The sequence below is a fragment of the Oncorhynchus gorbuscha genome, unplaced genomic scaffold (genome assembly GCF_021184085.1).
Source record: "Oncorhynchus gorbuscha isolate QuinsamMale2020 ecotype Even-year unplaced genomic scaffold, OgorEven_v1.0 Un_scaffold_960, whole genome shotgun sequence".
Taxonomy (NCBI): domain Eukaryota; kingdom Metazoa; phylum Chordata; class Actinopteri; order Salmoniformes; family Salmonidae; genus Oncorhynchus; species Oncorhynchus gorbuscha.
Window position 1 is genome coordinate 225,001 of NW_025745895.1, and position 18,822 is coordinate 243,822.

General features: G+C 42.5%; 1 protein-coding gene across 1 annotated transcript in view; it reads left to right on the plus strand.

Annotated features, from left to right (window-relative positions):
* LOC124020864 (prominin-1-A-like) overlaps positions 1-18,822 on the plus strand; it is a gene marked incomplete at its 3' end in the record, with an annotated part of 43,807 nt that overhangs the window by 14,092 nt on the left and 10,893 nt on the right. The window contains exons 7-13 of the mRNA XM_046336159.1: positions 40-129; positions 8,239-8,262; positions 8,920-9,137; positions 10,386-10,460; positions 11,666-11,729; positions 11,927-11,935; positions 12,718-12,877. Of these exons, the coding sequence (XP_046192115.1) occupies positions 40-129; positions 8,239-8,262; positions 8,920-9,137; positions 10,386-10,460; positions 11,666-11,729; positions 11,927-11,935; positions 12,718-12,877 (640 nt within the window). The remainder of the gene's footprint in view (positions 1-39; positions 130-8,238; positions 8,263-8,919; positions 9,138-10,385; positions 10,461-11,665; positions 11,730-11,926; positions 11,936-12,717; positions 12,878-18,822) is intronic.

Here is an 18,822-nt window from a genome sequence, read left to right on the forward strand (position 1 = left end):
GGTAATGCTATGGTAATGCTGTGGTAATGCTGTTGTCAGACATCGGGCCTCTGTTGGGGGGGAGGATCCAGACTCAGCTGGAGAAGGAGGTAGTTCCTTCTCTGGACACAGCTCTGCGCATGGCTGGAGGTAACCACCCTTTATAACACATTATAACACATTTACCAACTTTTTTACACTCTTGTGACACCTTATAGCACCTTTATAACATAAGCAATGCCTTATAACACCTTATAGCACCTTTATAACATAATCAATGCCTTATAACACCTTATAGCACCTTTATAACATAAACAATGCCTTATAACACCTTATAGCACCTTTATAACACCTTATAGCACCTTTATAACATAAACAATGCCTTATAACACCTTATAGCACCTTTATAACATAAACAATGCCTTATAACACCTTATAGCACCTTTATAACATAAACAATGCCTTATAACACCTTATAGCACCTTTATAACATAAACAATGCCTTATAACACCTTATAGCACCTTTATAACACCTTATAGCACCTTTATAACATAAACAATGCCTTATAACACCTTATAGCACCTTTATAACACCTTATAGCACCTTTATAACATAAACAATGCCTTATAACACCTTATAGCATCTTTATAACATAAACAATGCCTTATAACACCTTATAGCACCTTTATAACATAAACAATGCCTTATAACACCTTATAGCACCTTTATAAGATAAACAATGCCTTATAACACCTTATAGCACCTTTATAACATAAACAATGCCTTATAACACCTTATAGCACCTTTATAACACCTTATAGCACCTTTATAAGATAAACAATGCCTTATAACACCTTATAGCACCTTTATAACATAAACAATGCCTTATAACACCTTATAGCACCTTTATAACACCTTATAGCACCTTTATAACATAAACAATGCCTTATAACACCTTATAGCACCTTTATAACATAAACAATGCCTTATAACACCTTATAGCACCTTTATAACACCTTATAGCACCTTTATAACATAAACAATGCCTTATAACACATTTAAAATCAACTGTTTATAACACTGTATATCAACGTAACTCCCTTATAACATATTTATAACACATTATAGCACCTTTATAACACCTTATAGCACCTTTATAACATAAACAATGCCTTATAACACATTTAAAATCAACTGTTTATAACACTGTATATCAACGTAACTCCCTTATAACATATTTATAACACATTATAGCACCTTTATTACACAAACAACAGTTTATAACACCCTTAACAGATTTATAACACAAACACCTTATAACACCCTAAACAGATTTATAACACATTATAACTCCCTTATAACACTCCGTATCACCTTCATAACTAATTACTAATACCTTTAACACCCACTACATGGTCAGATATGGCATGAAAATGCATCGTTACAGCTACTACAGTTATAACATTATAATACCTCGTTACTGCTACAACATTATAATACCTCGTTACTGCTACAACATTATAATACCTCGTTACTGCTACAACAGTTATAACATTATAATACCTCGTTACTGCTACAACAGTTATAACATTATAATACCTCGTTACTGCTACAACATTATAATACCTCGTTACTGCTACAACATTATAATACCTCGTTACTGCTACAACAGTTATAACATTATAATACCTCGTTACTGCTACAACATTATAATACCTTGTTACTGCTACAACATTATAATACCTCGTTACTGCTACAACATTATAATACCTCGTTACTGCTACAACATTATAATACCTCGTTACTGCTACAGCATTATAATACCTCATTACTGCTACAACATTATAATACCTCATTACTGCTACAACAGTTATAACATTATAATACCTTGTTACTGCTACAACATTATAATACCTCGTTACTGCTACAACATTATAATACCTTGTTACTGCTACAACATTATAATACCTCGTTACTGCTACAACATTATAATACCTCGTTACTGCTACAACATTATAATACCTTGTTACTGCTACAACAGTTATAACATTATAATACCTCATTACTGCTACAACATTATAATACCTCGTTACTGCTACAACAGTTATAACATTATAATACCTCGTTACTGCTACAACATTATAATACCTCGTTACTGCTACAACATTATAATACCTCGTTACTGCTACAACATTATAACATTATAATACCTCGTTACTGCTACAACAGTTATAACATTATAATACCTCGTTACTGCTACAACAGTTATAACATTATAATACCTCATTACTGCTACAACATTATAATACCTCGTTACTGCTACAACATTATAATACCTCATTACTGCTACAACATTATAATACCTTGTTACTGCTATAACATTATAATACCTCGTTACTACTACTACATTATAATACCTCGTTACTGCTACAACAGTTATAACATTATAATACCTTGTTACTGCTACAACAGTTATAACATTATAATACCTCGTTACTGCTACAACAGTTATAACATTATAATACCTCATTACTGCTACAACATTATAATACCTCGTTACTGCTACAACAGTTATAGCATTATAATACCTCGTTACTGCTACAACATTATAATACCTCGTTACTGCTACAACATTATAATACCTCGTTACTGCTACAACATTATAACATTATAATACCTCGTTACTGCTACAACATTATAATACCTTGTTACTGCTACAACATTATAATACCTCGTTACTGCTACAACATTATAATACCTCGTTACTGCTACAACAGTTATAACATTATAATACCTCGTTACTGCTACAACATTATAACATTATAATACCTCGTTACTGCTACAACATTATAATACCTCGTTACTGCTACAACATTATAATACCTTGTTACTGCTACAACATTATAATACCTCGTTACTGCTACAACATTATAATACCTCGTTACTGCTACAACATTATAACATTATAATACCTCGTTACTGCTACAACATTATAATACCTCGTTACTGCTACAACATTATAATACCTCGTTACTGCTACAACATTATAATACCTCGTTACTGCTACAACATTATAATACCTTGTTACTGCTACAACATTATAATACCTCATTACTGCTACAACATTATAATACCTCGTTACTGCTACAACATTATAATACCTCGTTACTGCTACAACATTATAATACCTCGTTACTGCTACAACATTATAATACCTTGTTACTGCTACAACATTATAATACCTCGTTACTGCTACAACATTATAATACCTCGTTACTGCTACAACATTATAATACCTCGTTACTGCTACAACATTATAATACCTCATTACTGCTACAACATTATAATACCTTGTTACTGCTACAACAGTTATAACATTATAATACCTCGTTACTGCTACAACATTATAATACCTCGTTACTGCTACAACATTATAATACCTCATTACTGCTACAACATTATAATACCTCGTTACTGCTACAACATTATAATACCTCATTACTGCTACAACATTATAATACCTCATTACTGCTACAACATTATAATACCTCGTTACTGCTACAACATTATAATACCTCATTACTGCTACAACATTATAATACCTCGTTACTGCTACAACATTATAATACCTTGTTACTGCTACAACATTATAATACCTCGTTACTGCTACAACATTATAATACCTTGTTACTGCTACAACATTATAATACCTCGTTACTGCTACAACATTATAATACATCGTTACAGCTACAACATTATAATACCTTGTTACTGCTACAACATTATAATACCTTGTTACTGCTACAACAGTTATAACATTATAATACCTCATTACTGCTACAACATTATAATACCTCGTTACTGCTACAACATTATAATACCTCGTTACTGCTACTACAGTTATAACCCTAACCCTAACCCTACAGTTATAACCCTAACCCTACAGTTATAACCCTAACCCTAACCCTAACCCTACAGTTATAAGCCTAACCCTAACCCTAACCCTACAGTTATAACCCTAACCCTAACCATAACCCTAACCCTACAGTTATAACCCTAACCCTAACCCTAACCCTAACCCTAACCCTACAGTTATAACCCTAACCCTAACCCTAACCCTAACCCTAACCCTACAGTTATAACCCTAACCCTAACCCTACAGTTATAACCCTAACCCTAACCCTAACCCTACAGTTATAACCCTAACCCTAACCCTAACCCTACAGTTATAACCCTAACCCTAACCCTAACCCTACAGTTATAACCCTAACCCTAACCCTAACCCTAACCCTAACCCTAACCCTACAGTTATAACCCTAACCCTACAGTTATAACCCTAACCCTAACCCTAACCCTACAGTTATAACCCTAACCCTAACCCTACAGTTATAACCCTAACCCTAACCCTAACCCTAACCCTAACCCTAACCCTAACCCTACAGTTATAACCCTAACCCTAACCCTAACCCTAACCCTACAGTTATAACCCTAACCCTAACCCTAACCCTAACCCTACAGTTATAACCCTAACCCTACAGTTATAACCCTAACCCTAACCCTAACCCTACAGTTATAACCCTAACCCTAACCCTACAGTTATAACCCTAACCCTAACCCTAACCCTAACCCTAACCCTACAGTTATAACCCTAACCCTAACCCTAACCCTAACCCTAACCCTAACCCTACAGTTATAACCCTAACCCTAACCCTAACCCTAACCCTACAGTTATAACCCTAACCCTAACCCTAACCCTAACCCTACAGTTATAACCCTAACCCTAACCCTAACCCTACAGTTATAACCCTAACCCTACAGTTATAACCCTAACCCTAACCCTAACCCTACAGTTATAACCCTAACCCTAACCCTAACCCTAACCCTACAGTTATAACCCTAACCCTAACCCTAACCCTAACCCTAACCCTAACCCTAACCCTACAGTTATAACCCTAACCCTACAGTTATAACCCTAACCCTAACCCTAACCCTACAGTTATAACCCTAACCCTAACCCTAACCCTAACCCTACAGTTATAACCCTAACCCTAACCCTAACCCTACAGTTATAACCCTAACCCTAACCCTAACCCTAACCCTACAGTTATAACCCTAACCCTAACCCTAACCCTACAGTTATAACCCTAACCCTAACCCTACAGTTATAACCCTAACCCTAACCCTAACCCTACAGTTATAACCCTAACCCTAACCCTAACCCTACAGTTATAACCCTAACCCTAACCCTAACCCTAACCCTAACCCTAACCCTAACCCTACAGTTATAACCCTAACCCTAACCCTAACCCTACAGTTATAACCCTAACCCTAACCCTAACCCTACAGTTATAACCCTAACCCTAACCCTACAGTTATAACCCTAACCCTAACCCTAACCCTACAGTTATAACCCTAACCCTAACCCCTAACCCTAACCCTAACCCTAACCCTAACCCTAACCCTAACCCTACAGTTATAACCCTAACCCTAACCCTACAGTTATAACCCTAACCCTAACCCTAACCCTACAGTTATAACCCTAACCCTAACCCTAACCCTAACCCTAACCCTACAGTTATAACCCTAACCCTAACCCTAACCCTACAGTTATAACCCTAACCCTAACCCTAACCCTACAGTTATAACCCTAACCCTAACCCTAACCCTAACCCTACAGTTATAACCCTAACCCTAACCCTAACCCTACAGTTATAACCCTAACCCTAACCCTAACCCTACAGTTATAACCCTAACCCTAACCCTACAGTTATAACCCTAACCCTAACCCTACAGTTATAACCCTAACCCTACAGTTATAACCCTAACCCTAACCCTAACCCTACAGTTATAACCCTAACCCTAACCCTAACCCTAACCCTAACCCTAACCCTACAGTTATAACCCTAACCCTAACCCTAACCCTAACCCTACAGTTATAACCCTAACCCTACAGTTATAACCCTAACCCTAACCCTAACCCTAACCCTACAGTTATAACCCTAACCCTAACCCTACAGTTATAACCCTAACCCTAACCCTACAGTTATAACCCTAACCCTAACCCTAACCCTACAGTTATAACCCTAACCCTAACCCTAACCCTACAGTTATAACCCTAACCCTAACCCTAACCCTAACCCTAACCCTACAGTTATAACCCTAACCCTAACCCTAACCCTACAGTTATAACCCTAACCCTAACCCTAACCCTACAGTTATAACCCTAACCCTAACCCTACAGTTATAACCCTAACCCTAACCCTAACCCTACAGTTATAACCCTAACCCTAACCCCTAACCCTAACCCTAACCCTAACCCTAACCCTAACCCTAACCCTAACCCTACAGTTATAACCCTAACCCTAACCCTACAGTTATAACCCTAACCCTAACCCTAACCCTACAGTTATAACCCTAACCCTAACCCTAACCCTAACCCTACAGTTATAACCCTAACCCTAACCCTAACCCTAACCCTACAGTTATAACCCTAACCCTAACCCTAACCCTACAGTTATAACCCTAACCCTAACCCTAACCCTACAGTTATAACCCTAACCCTAACCCTAACCCTACAGTTATAACCCTAACCCTAACCCTAACCCTACAGTTATAACCCTAACCCTAACCCTACAGTTATAACCCTAACCCTAACCCTACAGTTATAACCCTAACCCTACAGTTATAACCCTAACCCTAACCCTAACCCTACAGTTATAACCCTAACCCTAACCCTAACCCTAACCCTAACCCTAACCCTACAGTTATAACCCTAACCCTAACCCTAACCCTAACCCTACAGTTATAACCCTAACCCTACAGTTATAACCCTAACCCTAACCATAACCCTACAGTTATAACCCTAACCCTAACCCTAACCCTAACCCTAACCCTACAGTTATAACCCTAACCCTAACCCTAACCCTAACCCTACAGTTATAACCCTAACCCTAACCCTAACCCTAACCCTACAGTTATAACCCTAACCCTAACCCTAACCCTACAGTTATAACCCTAACCCTAACCCTAACCCTAACCCTAACCCTACAGTTATAACCCTAACCCTAACCCTACAGTTATAACCCTAACCCTAACGCTAACCCTACAGTTATAACCCTAACCCTAACCCTACAGTTATAACCCTAACCCTAACCCTAACCCTACAGTTATAACCCTAACCCTAACCCTAACCCTACAGTTATAACCCTAACCCTAACCCTAACCCTACAGTTATAACCCTAACCCTAACCCTAACCCTACAGTTATAACCCTAACCCTAACCCTAACCCTACAGTTATAACCCTAACCCTAACCCTACAGTTATAACCCTAACCCTAACCCTAACCCTACAGTTATAACCCTAACCCTAACCCTACAGTTATAACCCTAACCCTAACCCTAACCCTACAGTTATAACCCTAACCCTACAGTTATAACCCTAACCCTAACCCTACAGTTATAACCCTAACCCTAACCCTAACCCTACAGTTATAACCCTAACCCTAACCCTACAGTTATAACCCTAACCCTAACCCTACAGTTATAACCCTAACCCTACAGTTATAACCCTAACCCTAACCCTAACCCTAACCCTACAGTTATAACCCTAACCCTAACCCTAACCCTACAGTTATAACCCTAACCCTAACCCTAACCCTAACCCTACAGTTATAACCCTAACCCTAACCCTAACCCTAACCCTAACCCTACAGTTATAACCCTAACCCTAACCCTAACCCTAACCCTACAGTTATAACCCTAACCCTAACCCTAACCCTAACCCTAACCCTAACCCTACAGTTATAACCCCAACCCTAACCCTAACCCTACAGTTATAACCCTAACCCTAACCCTAACCCTACAGTTATAACCCTAACCCTAACCCTAACCCTAACCCTACAGTTATAACCCTAACCCTAACCCTAACCCTAACCCTACAGTTATAACCCTAACCCTAACCCTAACCCTAACCCTAACCCTAACCCTAACCCTACAGTTATAACCCTAACCCTAACCCTAACCCTACAGTTATAACCCTAACCCTAACCCTAACCCTAACCCTAACCCTAACCCTACAGTTATAACCCTAACCCTAACCCTAACCCTACAGTTATAACCCTAACCCTAACCCTAACCCTACAGTTATAACCCCAACCCTAACCCTAACCCTAACCCTACAGTTATAACCCTAACCATTATAACAGGTGGTCTTAGTTCTGTCATGTTGACATCTGTCTCTGTGTTCTTCTGTTTCCAAGGCAAAGTGGAGAACGCCGTTAAAGGTAACAACATAATAGAAGTGTTATTTAACCTCTGACCAGACTGGTCCCTAGTATTAGAACTGACCTCCAGTCAGTGGTGTCAGTATTAGAACTGACCTCCAGTCAGTGGTGTCAGGATGAGAACTGACCTCCAGTCAGTGGTGTCCGTATTAGAACTGACCTCCAGTCAGTGGTGTCAGTATTAGAACTGACCTCCAGTCAGTGGTGTCAGGATGAGAACTGACCTCCAGTCAGTGGTGTCAGTATTAGAACTGACCTCCAGTCAGTGGTGTCAGTATTAGAACTGACCTCCAGTCAGTGGTGTCAGTATTAGAACTGACCTCCAGTCAGTGGTGTCCGTATTAGAACTGACCTCCAGTCAGTGGTGTCAGTATTAGAACTGACCTCCAGTCAGTGGTGTCAGTATTAGAACTGACCTCCAGTCAGTGGTGTCAGGATGAGAACTGACCTCCAGTCAGTGGTGTCAGTATTAGAACTGACCTCCAGTCAGTGGTGTGTCATGCCCTCACCTCACGTGACATCTCCTCTCCTCTCCTCTCCTCTCCTCTCCTCTCCTCTCCTTTCTCATCTCTTCTCCTCTCCTCTCCTCTCCTCTCCCCTCCCCTCCCCTCCTCTCCTCTCCTCTCCTTTCCTCTCCTCTCCCCCTGTCCTCCGTAGCTCTGCGTGAGTCTAAGGAGGCGTTGGAGAGTGTTAGTTCTTCGTTGGATGTTCTTCATGAGGGAACGTCTCGTCTGGCGCTCCGTCTGACATATGAACGGACCTCCCTGTCCAACACCCTGTCTGATCCGGCCTGCACTAACGGAGCTGTGTCACGCACCTGCAACAAAATCCGCATTACACTCCCACAGCTGGGAATCAACAGCAACTTCTCTGGGGTACCTACACACCTGCTACAACATCCACATTACACTCCCACAGCTGGGAATCAACAGCAACTTCTCTGGGGTACCTACACACCTGCTACAACATCCACATTACACTCCCACAGCTGGGAATCAACAGCAACTTCTCTGGGGTACCTACACACCTGCAACTCCATTCAAACTACACACTAAACATGCTAAACACTGAACATGCTATACACTAAACATGCTAAACACTGAACATGCTAAACACTGAACATGCTAAACACTAAACATGCTAAACACTGAACATGCTAAACACTAAACATGGTAAACACTAAACATGCTAAACACTAAACATGCTAAAGACTAAACATGCTAAATAATAAACATGCTAAACACTAAACATGCTAAACACTAAACATGCTAAAGACTAAACATGCTAAATAATAAACATGCTAAACATGCTAAACACTAAACATGCTAAACATGCTAAATAATAAACATGCTAAACATGCTAAACACTAAACATGCTAAATACTAAACATGCTAAACACTAAACATGCTAAACACTAAACATGCTAAAGACTAAACATGCTAAATAATAAACATGCTAAACACTAAACATGCTAAATACTAAACATGCTAAATACTAAACATGCTAAACACTAAACATGCTAAACACTAAACATGCTAAACACTAAACATGCTAAATACTAAACATACTAAACATGCTAATTTTGGGTCAGTCACAGTGGTCAGGTATTCTGCCACTCTCTGTTTAGGGTCAGTCACAGTGGTCAGGTATTCTGCCACTGTGTCCTCTCTGTTTAGGGTCAGTCACAGTGGTCAGGTATTCTGCCACTCTCTGTTTAGGGTCAGTCACAGTGGTCAGGTATTCTGCCACTGTGTCCTCTCTGTTTAGGGTCAGTCACAGTGGTCAGGTATTCTGCCACTCTCTGTTTAGGGTCAGTCACAGTGGTCAGGTATTCTGCCACTCTCTGTTTAGGGTCAGTCACAGTGGTCAGGTATTCTGCCACTGTGTCCTCTCTGTTTAGGGCCAAATAGCATTCTAATTTGCTCTGTTTTTTTGTTAATTCTGTCCAATGTGTTAAGTAATTATCTTTCTCTCTCTCTCTCTCTCTCTCTTCTCTCTCTCTCTCTCTCTCTCTCTCTCTCTCTCTCTCTCTCTCTCTCTCTCTCTCTCTCTCTCTCTCTCTCTCTCTCTCTCTCTCTCTCCCTTTCCCTCTCCCTCTCCCTCTCCCTCTCCTCTCTCTCTAGTTACCAGACGTCAGTCCCCAGTTGGCCAGTTTAGAGATTGTCCTGAAGACAGACCTCAGCAACATTTTACAGAAGGTACCATTCAGCTCTCTTTCTCCATCTCATCCTATATCTGTAGGCTATGGGGGCAGTAACCACGGGGTTGACGGTTTGATTCCCAGGTTTCACTGACTGGTAAATGGAGGGTTGCAAGGGTCCCCCCTACAGCTGCTCTGCCCCTGAACAATGCACTGCTGTGTGTCAGGTTGGATAATGTATCATAATGTATCATATCCCCCCTACAGCTGCTCTGTCCCTGAACAATGTACTGCTGTGTGTCAGGTTGGATAATGTATCATAATGTATCATATCCCCCTACAGCTGCTCTGTCCCTGAACAATGTACTGCTGTGTGTCAGGTTGGATAATGTATCATAATGTATCATATCCCCCCTACAGCTGCTCTGTCCCTGAACAATGTACTGCTGTGTGTCAGGTTGGATAATGTATCATAATGTATCATATCCCCCCTACAGCTGCTCTGTCCCTGAACAATGTACTGCTGTGTGTCAGGTTGGATAATGTATCATAATGTATCATATCCCCCCTACAGCTGCTCTGTCCCTGAACAATGTACTGCTGTGTGTCAGGTTGGATAATGTATCATAATGTATCATATCCCCCTACAGCTGCTCTGTCCCTGAACAATGTACTGCTGTGTGTCAGGTTGGATAATGTATCATAATGTATCATATCCCCCTACAGCTGCTCTGTCCCTGAACAATGTACTGCTGTGTGTCAGGTTGGATAATGTATCATAATGTATCATATCCCCCCTACAGCTGCTCTGTCCCTGAACAATGTACTGCTGTGTGTCAGGTTGGATAATGTATCATAATGTATCATATCCCCCTACAGCTGCTCTGTCCCTGAACAATGTACTGCTGTGTGTCAGGTTGGATAATGTATCATAATGTATCATATCCCCCCTACAGCTGCTCTGTCCCTGAACAATGTACTGCTGTGTGTCAGGTTGGATAATGTATCATATTATCTAAAGATTTTCTATCCTATTCTCTCTCCTCTCCAACCTCTCCATCCTCTCCTTTCTCCTTTCCTCTATCCTCTCCTCTCCTCTTTCCTTTCTCCTCTCCTCTCCATCCTCTCCTCTCCTTTTCTCCCCTCCTCTCTCCTCCTCTATCCTCTCCTCTCCTTCTCTCCCCTCCTCTCCTTCTCTCCCCTCATCTACCCTCTCCTCTTCTCTCCCCTCCTCTCCTTCCTCTCATCTCCTATCCTCTTCAGGGTTATTCATCCTTCAATGATACCCCCAGACTGGTCCAACAGCAGACTAAGAATGTAGTAGCAGGTACGCTGTGTGTGTGTGTGTGTGTGTGTGTGTGTGTGTGTGTGTGTGTGTGTGTGTGTGTGTGTGTGTGTGTGTGTGTGTGTGTGTGTGTGTGTGTGTGTGTGTGTGTGTGTGTGTGTGTGTGTTGTGTTTGGTCATTATCTCTTCTTCTCCATCCTGCGCTGCATTTGTGGGAAACCTTCTCCTCTACACAACAGCTCTGCCTAGTAAGTCTGTCTGTCTGCGCCTGCCTGCGTCTGTCTGTCTGTCTGTCTGTCTGTCTGTCTGTCTGTCTGTCTGTCTGTCTGTCTGTCTGTCTGTCTGTCTGTCTGTCTGTCTGTCTGTCTGTCTGTCTGTCTGTCTGCCTGCCTGCCTGTCTGTCTGCGCCTGCCTGCGTCTGTCTGTCTGTCTGTCTGTCTGTCTGTCTGTCTGTCTGTCTGTCTGTCTGTCTGTCTGTCTGTCTGTCTGTCTGTCTGTCTGTCTGTCTACCTGTCTGCCTGTCTGTCTGTCTGCCTGTCTGCCTGTCTGTCTGCCTGTCTGCCTGTCTGTCTGTCTGTCTGCCTGCCTGTCTGTCTGTCTGTCTGTCTGTCTGTCTGTCTGTCTGTCTGTCTGTCTGCGTCTGTCTTTCTGCCTGTCTGTCTGTCTGCCTGTCTGTCTGTCTGCCTGCCTGTCTGTCTGTCTGTCTGTCTGTCTGTCTGTCTGTCTGTCTGTCTGTCTGTCTGTCTGCGTCTGTCTTTCTGCCTGTCTGTCTGTCTGCCTGTCTGTCTGCCTGTCTGTCTGCGTCTGTCTGCCTGTCTGTCTGTCTGCCTGTCTGTCTGCCTGTCTGCCTGCCTGCCTGTCTGTCCATCTCTCCCTCTATGTCGGTCTATTTGCCCATCTCTCTCTCTCTCTCTCTCTCTCTCTCTCTCTCTCCTCTCCTTTCTTTCCTCTTCTACCCCCTCATCTCCTCTCCTCTCTTCTCCCCTCTAACCTCTCCTCTCTTCTCCCCTCTAACCTCTCCTCTGTCTAGGAGTGAAGGCCATGCTGGATAAAATAGGAGTAGAGATAATAGGTTTCTCTAAGATGTTCCCAGTGGAAGCATCTCTGGCCAACTTCACCATCTTCCTGAGTCAGGGCCAGAAGAACATGGAGGCCTACTACCCACAGATAGACCAGCTGGACTTCTACAGGTCTGTGTGGTTAGATGGACTTCTACAGTTCTGTGTGGTTAGATGGACTTCTACAGGTCTGTGTGGTTAGATGGACTTCTACAGGTCTGTGTGGTTAGATGGACTTCTACAGGTCTGTGTGGTTAGATGGACTTCTACAGGTCTGTGTGGTTAGATGGACTTCTACAGGTCTGTGTGGTTAGATGGACTTCTACAGGTCTGTGTGGTTAGATGGACTTCTACAGGTCTGTGTGGTTAGATGGACTTCTACAGGTCTGTGTGGTTAGATGGACTTCTACAGGTCTGTGTGGGTAGATGGACTTCTACAGGTCTGTGTGGTTAGATGGACTTCTACAGGTCTGTGTGGTTAGATGGACTTCTACAGGTCTGTGTGTTTAATACAGATGGACTTCTACAGGTCTGTGTGTTTAATACAGATGGACTTCTACAGGTCTGTGTGGGTAGATGGACTTCTACAGGTCTGTGTGTTTAGATGGACTTCTACAGGTCTGTGTGGGTAGATGGACTTCTACAGGTCTGTGTGGGTAGATGGACTTCTACAGGTCTGTGTGGGTAGATGGACTTCTACAGGTCTGTGTGGTTAATACAGATGGACTTCTACAGGTCTGTGTGGTTAGATGGACTTCTACAGGTCTGTGTGGTTAGATGGACTTCTACAGGTCTGTGTGGTTAGATGGACTTCTACAGGTCTGTGTGGTTAGATGGACTTCTACAGGTCTGTGTGTTTAATACAGATGGACTTCTACAGGTCTGTGTGGGTAGATGGACTTCTACAGGTCTGTGTAGTTAGATGGACTTCTACAGGTCTGTGTGGTTAGATGGACTTCTACAGGTCTGTGTGTTTAGATGGACTTCTACAGGTCTGTGTGGTTAGATGGACTTCTACAGGTCTGTGTGGTTAGATGGACTTCTACAGGTCTGTGTGGTCAGATGGACTTCTACAGGTCTGTGTGGTTAGATGGACTTCTACAGGTCTGTGTGGTTAGATGGACTTCTACAGGTCTGTGTGGTTAGATGGACTTCTACAGGTCTGTGTGTTTAGATGGACTTCTACAGGTCTGTGTGGTTAGATGGACTTCTACAGGTCTGTGTGGTTAGATGGACTTCTACAGGTCTGTGTGGTTAGATGGACTTCTACAGGTCTGTGTGGTTAGATGGACTTCTACAGGTCTGTGTGGTTAGATGGACTTCTACAGGTCTGTGTGGTTAGATGGACTTCTACAGGTCTGTGTGGTTAGATGGACTTCTACAGGTCTGTGTGTTTAATACAGATGGACTTCTACAGGTCTGTGTGGTTAGATGGACTTCTACAGGTCTGTGTGGTTAGATCGACTTCTACAGGTCTATGTGGTTAGATGGACTTCTACAGGTCTGTGTGGTTAGATGGACTTCTACAGGTCTGTGTGTTTAATACAGATGGACTTCTACAGGTCTGTGTGGTTAGATGGACTTTTACAGGTCTGTGTGGTTAATACAGATGGACTTCTACAGGTCTGTGTGGTTAGATGGACTTCTACAGGTCTGTGTGGTTAGATCGACTTCTACAGGTCTGTGTGGTTAGATGGACTTCTACAGGTCTGTGTGTTTAGATGTACTTCTACAGGTCTGTGTGGTTAGATGGACTTCTACAGGTCTGTGTGTTTAATACAGATGGACTTCTACAGGTCTGTGTGGTTAGATGGACTTCTACAGGTCTGTGTGTTTAATACAGATGGACTTCTACAGGTCTGTGTGTTTAGATGGACTTCTACAGGTCTGTGTGTTTAATACAGATGGACTTCTACAGGTCTGTGTGGTTAGATGGACTTCTACAGGTCTGTGTGGTTAGATGGACTTCTACAGGTCTGTGTGGTTAGATGGACTTCTACAGGTCTGTGTGGTTAGATGGACTTCTACAGGTCTGTGTGGGTAGATGGACTTCTACAGGTCTGTGTGGTTAGATGGACTTCTACAGGTCTGTGTGGTTAGATGGACTTCTACAGGTCTGTGTGGTTAGATGGACTTCTACAGGTCTGTGTGGGTAGATGGACTTCTACAGGTCTGTGTGGTTAGATGGACTTCTACAGGTCTGTGTGGTTAGATGGACTTCTACAGGTCTGTGTGTTTAATACAGATGGACTTCTACAGGTCTGTGTGTTTAATACAGATGGACTTCTACAGGTCTGTGTGGGTAGATGGACTTCTACAGGTCTGTGTGTTTAGATGGACTTCTACAGGTCTGTGTGGGTAGATGGACTTCTACAGGTCTGTGTGGTTAGATGGACTTCTACAGGTCTGTGTGGGTAGATGGACTTCTACAGGTCTGTGTGTTTAATACAGATGGACTTCTACAGGTCTGTGTGGGTAGATGGACTTCTACAGGTCTGTGTGGTTAGATGGACTTCTACAGGTCTGTGTGGTTAGATGGACTTCTACAGGTCTGTGTGTTTAGATGGACTTCTACAGGTCTGTGTGGTTAGATGGACTTCTACAGGTCTGTGTGGTTAGATGGACTTCTACAGGTCTGTGTGGTCAGATGGACTTCTACAGGTCTGTGTGGTTAGATGGACTTCTACAGTTCTGTGTGGTTAGATGGACTTCTACAGGTCTGTGTGGTTAGATGGACTTCTACAGGTCTGTGTGTTTAGATGGACTTCTACAGGTCTGTGTGGTTAGATGGACTTCTACAGGTCTGTGTGGTTAGATGGACTTCTACAGGTCTGTGTGGTTAGATGGACTTCTACAGGTCTGTGTGGTTAGATGGACTTCTACAGGTCTGTGTGGTTAGATGGACTTCTACAGGTCTGTGTGGTTAGATGGACTTCTACAGGTCTGTGTGTTTAATACAGATGGACTTCTACAGGTCTGTGTGGTTAGATGGACTTCTACAGGTCTGTGTGGTTAGATCGACTTCTACAGGTCTGTGTGGTTAGATGGACTTCTACAGGTCTGTGTGTTTAATACAGATGGACTTCTACAGGTCTGTGTGGTTAGATGGACTTCTACAGGTCTGTGTGGTTAATACAGATGGACTTCTACAGGTCTGTGTGGTTAGATGGGCTTCTACAGGTCTGTGTGGTTAGATGGACTTCTACAGGTCTGTGTGGTTAGATGGACTTCTACAGGTCTGTGTGTTTAGATGTACTTCTACAGGTCTGTGTGGTTAGATGGACTTCTACAGGTCTGTGTGGTTAGATGGACTTCTACAGGTCTGTGTGTTTAATACAGATGGACTTCTACAGGTCTGTGTGGTTAGATGGACTTCTACAGGTCTGTGTGTTTAATACAGATGGACTTCTACAGGTCTGTGTGTTTAGATGGACTTCTACAGGTCTGTGTGTTTAATACAGATGGACTTCTACAGGTCTGTGTGGTTAGATGGACTTCTACAGGTCTGTGTGTTTAGATGGACTTCTACAGGTCTGTGTGGTTAGATGGACTTCTACAGGTCTGTGTGGTTAGATGGACTTCTACAGGTCTGTGTGGTTAGATGGACTTCTACAGGTCTGTGTGGTTAGATGGACTTCTACAGGTCTGTGTGGTTAGATGGACTTCTACAGGTCTGTGTGGTTAGATGGACTTCTACAGGTCTGTGTGTTTAGATGGACTTCTACAGGTCTGTGTGGTTAGATGGACTTCTACAGGTCTGTGTGGTTAGATGGACTTCTACAGGTCTGTGTGTTTAATACAGATGGACTTCTACAGGTCTGTGTGGTTAGATGGACTTCTACAGGTCTGTGTGTTTAATACAGATGGACTTCTACAGGTCTGTGTGTGTTTAGATGGACTTCTACAGGTCTGTGTGTTTAATACAGATGGACTTCTACAGGTCTGTGTGGTTAGATGGACTTCTACAGGTCTGTGTGGTTAGATGGACTTCTACAGGTCTGTGTGTTTAATACAGATGGACTTCTACAGGTCTGTGTGGTTAGATGGACTTCTACAGGTCTGTGGTTAATACGGATGGACTTCTACAGGTCTGTGTGTTTAGATGGACTTCTACAGGTCTGTGTGGTTAGATGGACTTCTACAGGTCTGTGTGGTTAGATGGACTTCTACAGGTCTGTGTGGTTAGATGGACTTCTACAGGTCTGTGTGGTTAGATGGACTTCTACAGGTCTGTGTGGTTAGATGGACTTCTACAGGTCTGTGTGGTTAGATGGACTTCTACAGGTCTGTGTGGTTAGATGGACTTCTACAGGTCTGTGTGGTTAGATGGACTTCTACAGGTCTGTGTGTTTAATACAGATGGACTTCTACAGGTCTGTGTGGTTAGATGGACTTCTACAGGTCTGTGTGGTTAGATGGACTTCTACAGGTCTGTGTGTTTAATACAGATGGACTTCTACAGGTCTGTGTGGTTAGATGGACTTCTACAGGTCTGTGTGTTTAATACAGATGGACTTCTACAGGTCTGTGTGTTTAGATGGACTTCTACAGGTCTGTGTGTTTAATACAGATGGACTTCTACAGGTCTGTGTGGTTAGATGGACTTCTACAGGTCTGTGTGTTTAGATGGACTTCTACAGGTCTGTGTGGTTAGATGGACTTCTACAGGTCTGTGTGGTTAGATGGACTTCTACAGGTCTGTGTGGTTAGATGGACTTCTACAGGTCTGTGTGGTTAGATGGACTTCTACAGGTCTGTGTGGTTAGATGGACTTCTACAGGTCTGTGTGGTTAGATGGACTTCTACAGGTCTGTGTGTTTAGATGGACTTCTACAGGTCTGTGTGGTTAGATGGACTTCTACAGGTCTGTGTGGTTAGATGGACTTCTACAGGTCTGTGTGTTTAATACAGATGGACTTCTACAGGTCTGTGTGGTTAGATGGACTTCTACAGGTCTGTGTGTTTAGATGGACTTCTACAGGTCTGTGTGTTTAGATGGACTTCTACAGGTCTGTGTGGTTAGATGGACTTCTACAGGTCTGTGTGTTTAGATGGACTTCTACAGGTCTGTGTGGTTAGATGGACTTCTACAGGTCTGTGTGTTTAGATGGACTTCTACAGGTCTGTGTGGTTAGATGGACTTCTACAGGTCTGTGTGTTTAGATGGACTTCTACAGGTCTGTGTGTTTAGATGGACTTCTACAGGTCTGTGTGTTTAATACAGATGGACTTCTACAGGTCTGTGTGTTTAGATGGACTTCTACAGGTCTGTGTGTTTAATACAGATGGACTTCTACAGGTCTGTGTGTTTAGATGGACTTCTACAGGTCTGTGGTTAGATGGACTTCTACAGGTCTGTGTGGTTAGATGGACTTCTACAGGTCTGTGTGTTTAGATGGACTTCTACAGGTCTGTGTGTTTAGATGGACTTCTACAGGTCTGTGTGTTTAGATGGACTTCTACAGGTCTGTGTGGTTAGATGGACTTCTACAGGTCTGTGTGGTTAGATGGACTTCTACAGGTCTGTGTGGTTAGATGGACTTCTACAGGTCTGTGTGGTTAGATGGACTTCTACAGGTCTGTGTGTTTAGATGGACTTCTACAGGTCTGTGTGTTTAGATGGACTTCTACAGGTCTGTGTGTTTAGATGGACTTCTACAGGTCTGTGTGTTTAGATGGACTTCTACAGGTCTGTGTGTTTAGATGGACTTCTACAGGTCTGTGTGGTTAGATGGACTTCTACAGGTCTGTGTGTTTAGATGGACTTCTACAGGTCTGTGTGTTTAGATGGACTTCTACAGGTCTGTGTGTTTAGATGGACTTCTACAGGTCTGTGTGGTTAGATGGACTTCTACAGGTCTGTGTGGTTAGATGGACTTCTACAGGTCTGTGTGGTTAGATGGACTTCTACAGGTCTGTGTGGTTAGATGGACTTCTACAGGTCTGTGTGTTTAGATGGACTTCTACAGGTCTGTGTGGTTAGATGGACTTCTACAGGTCTGTGTGGTTAGATGGACTTCTACAGGTCTGTGTGGTTAGATGGACTTCTACAGGTCTGTGTGGTTAGATGGACTTCT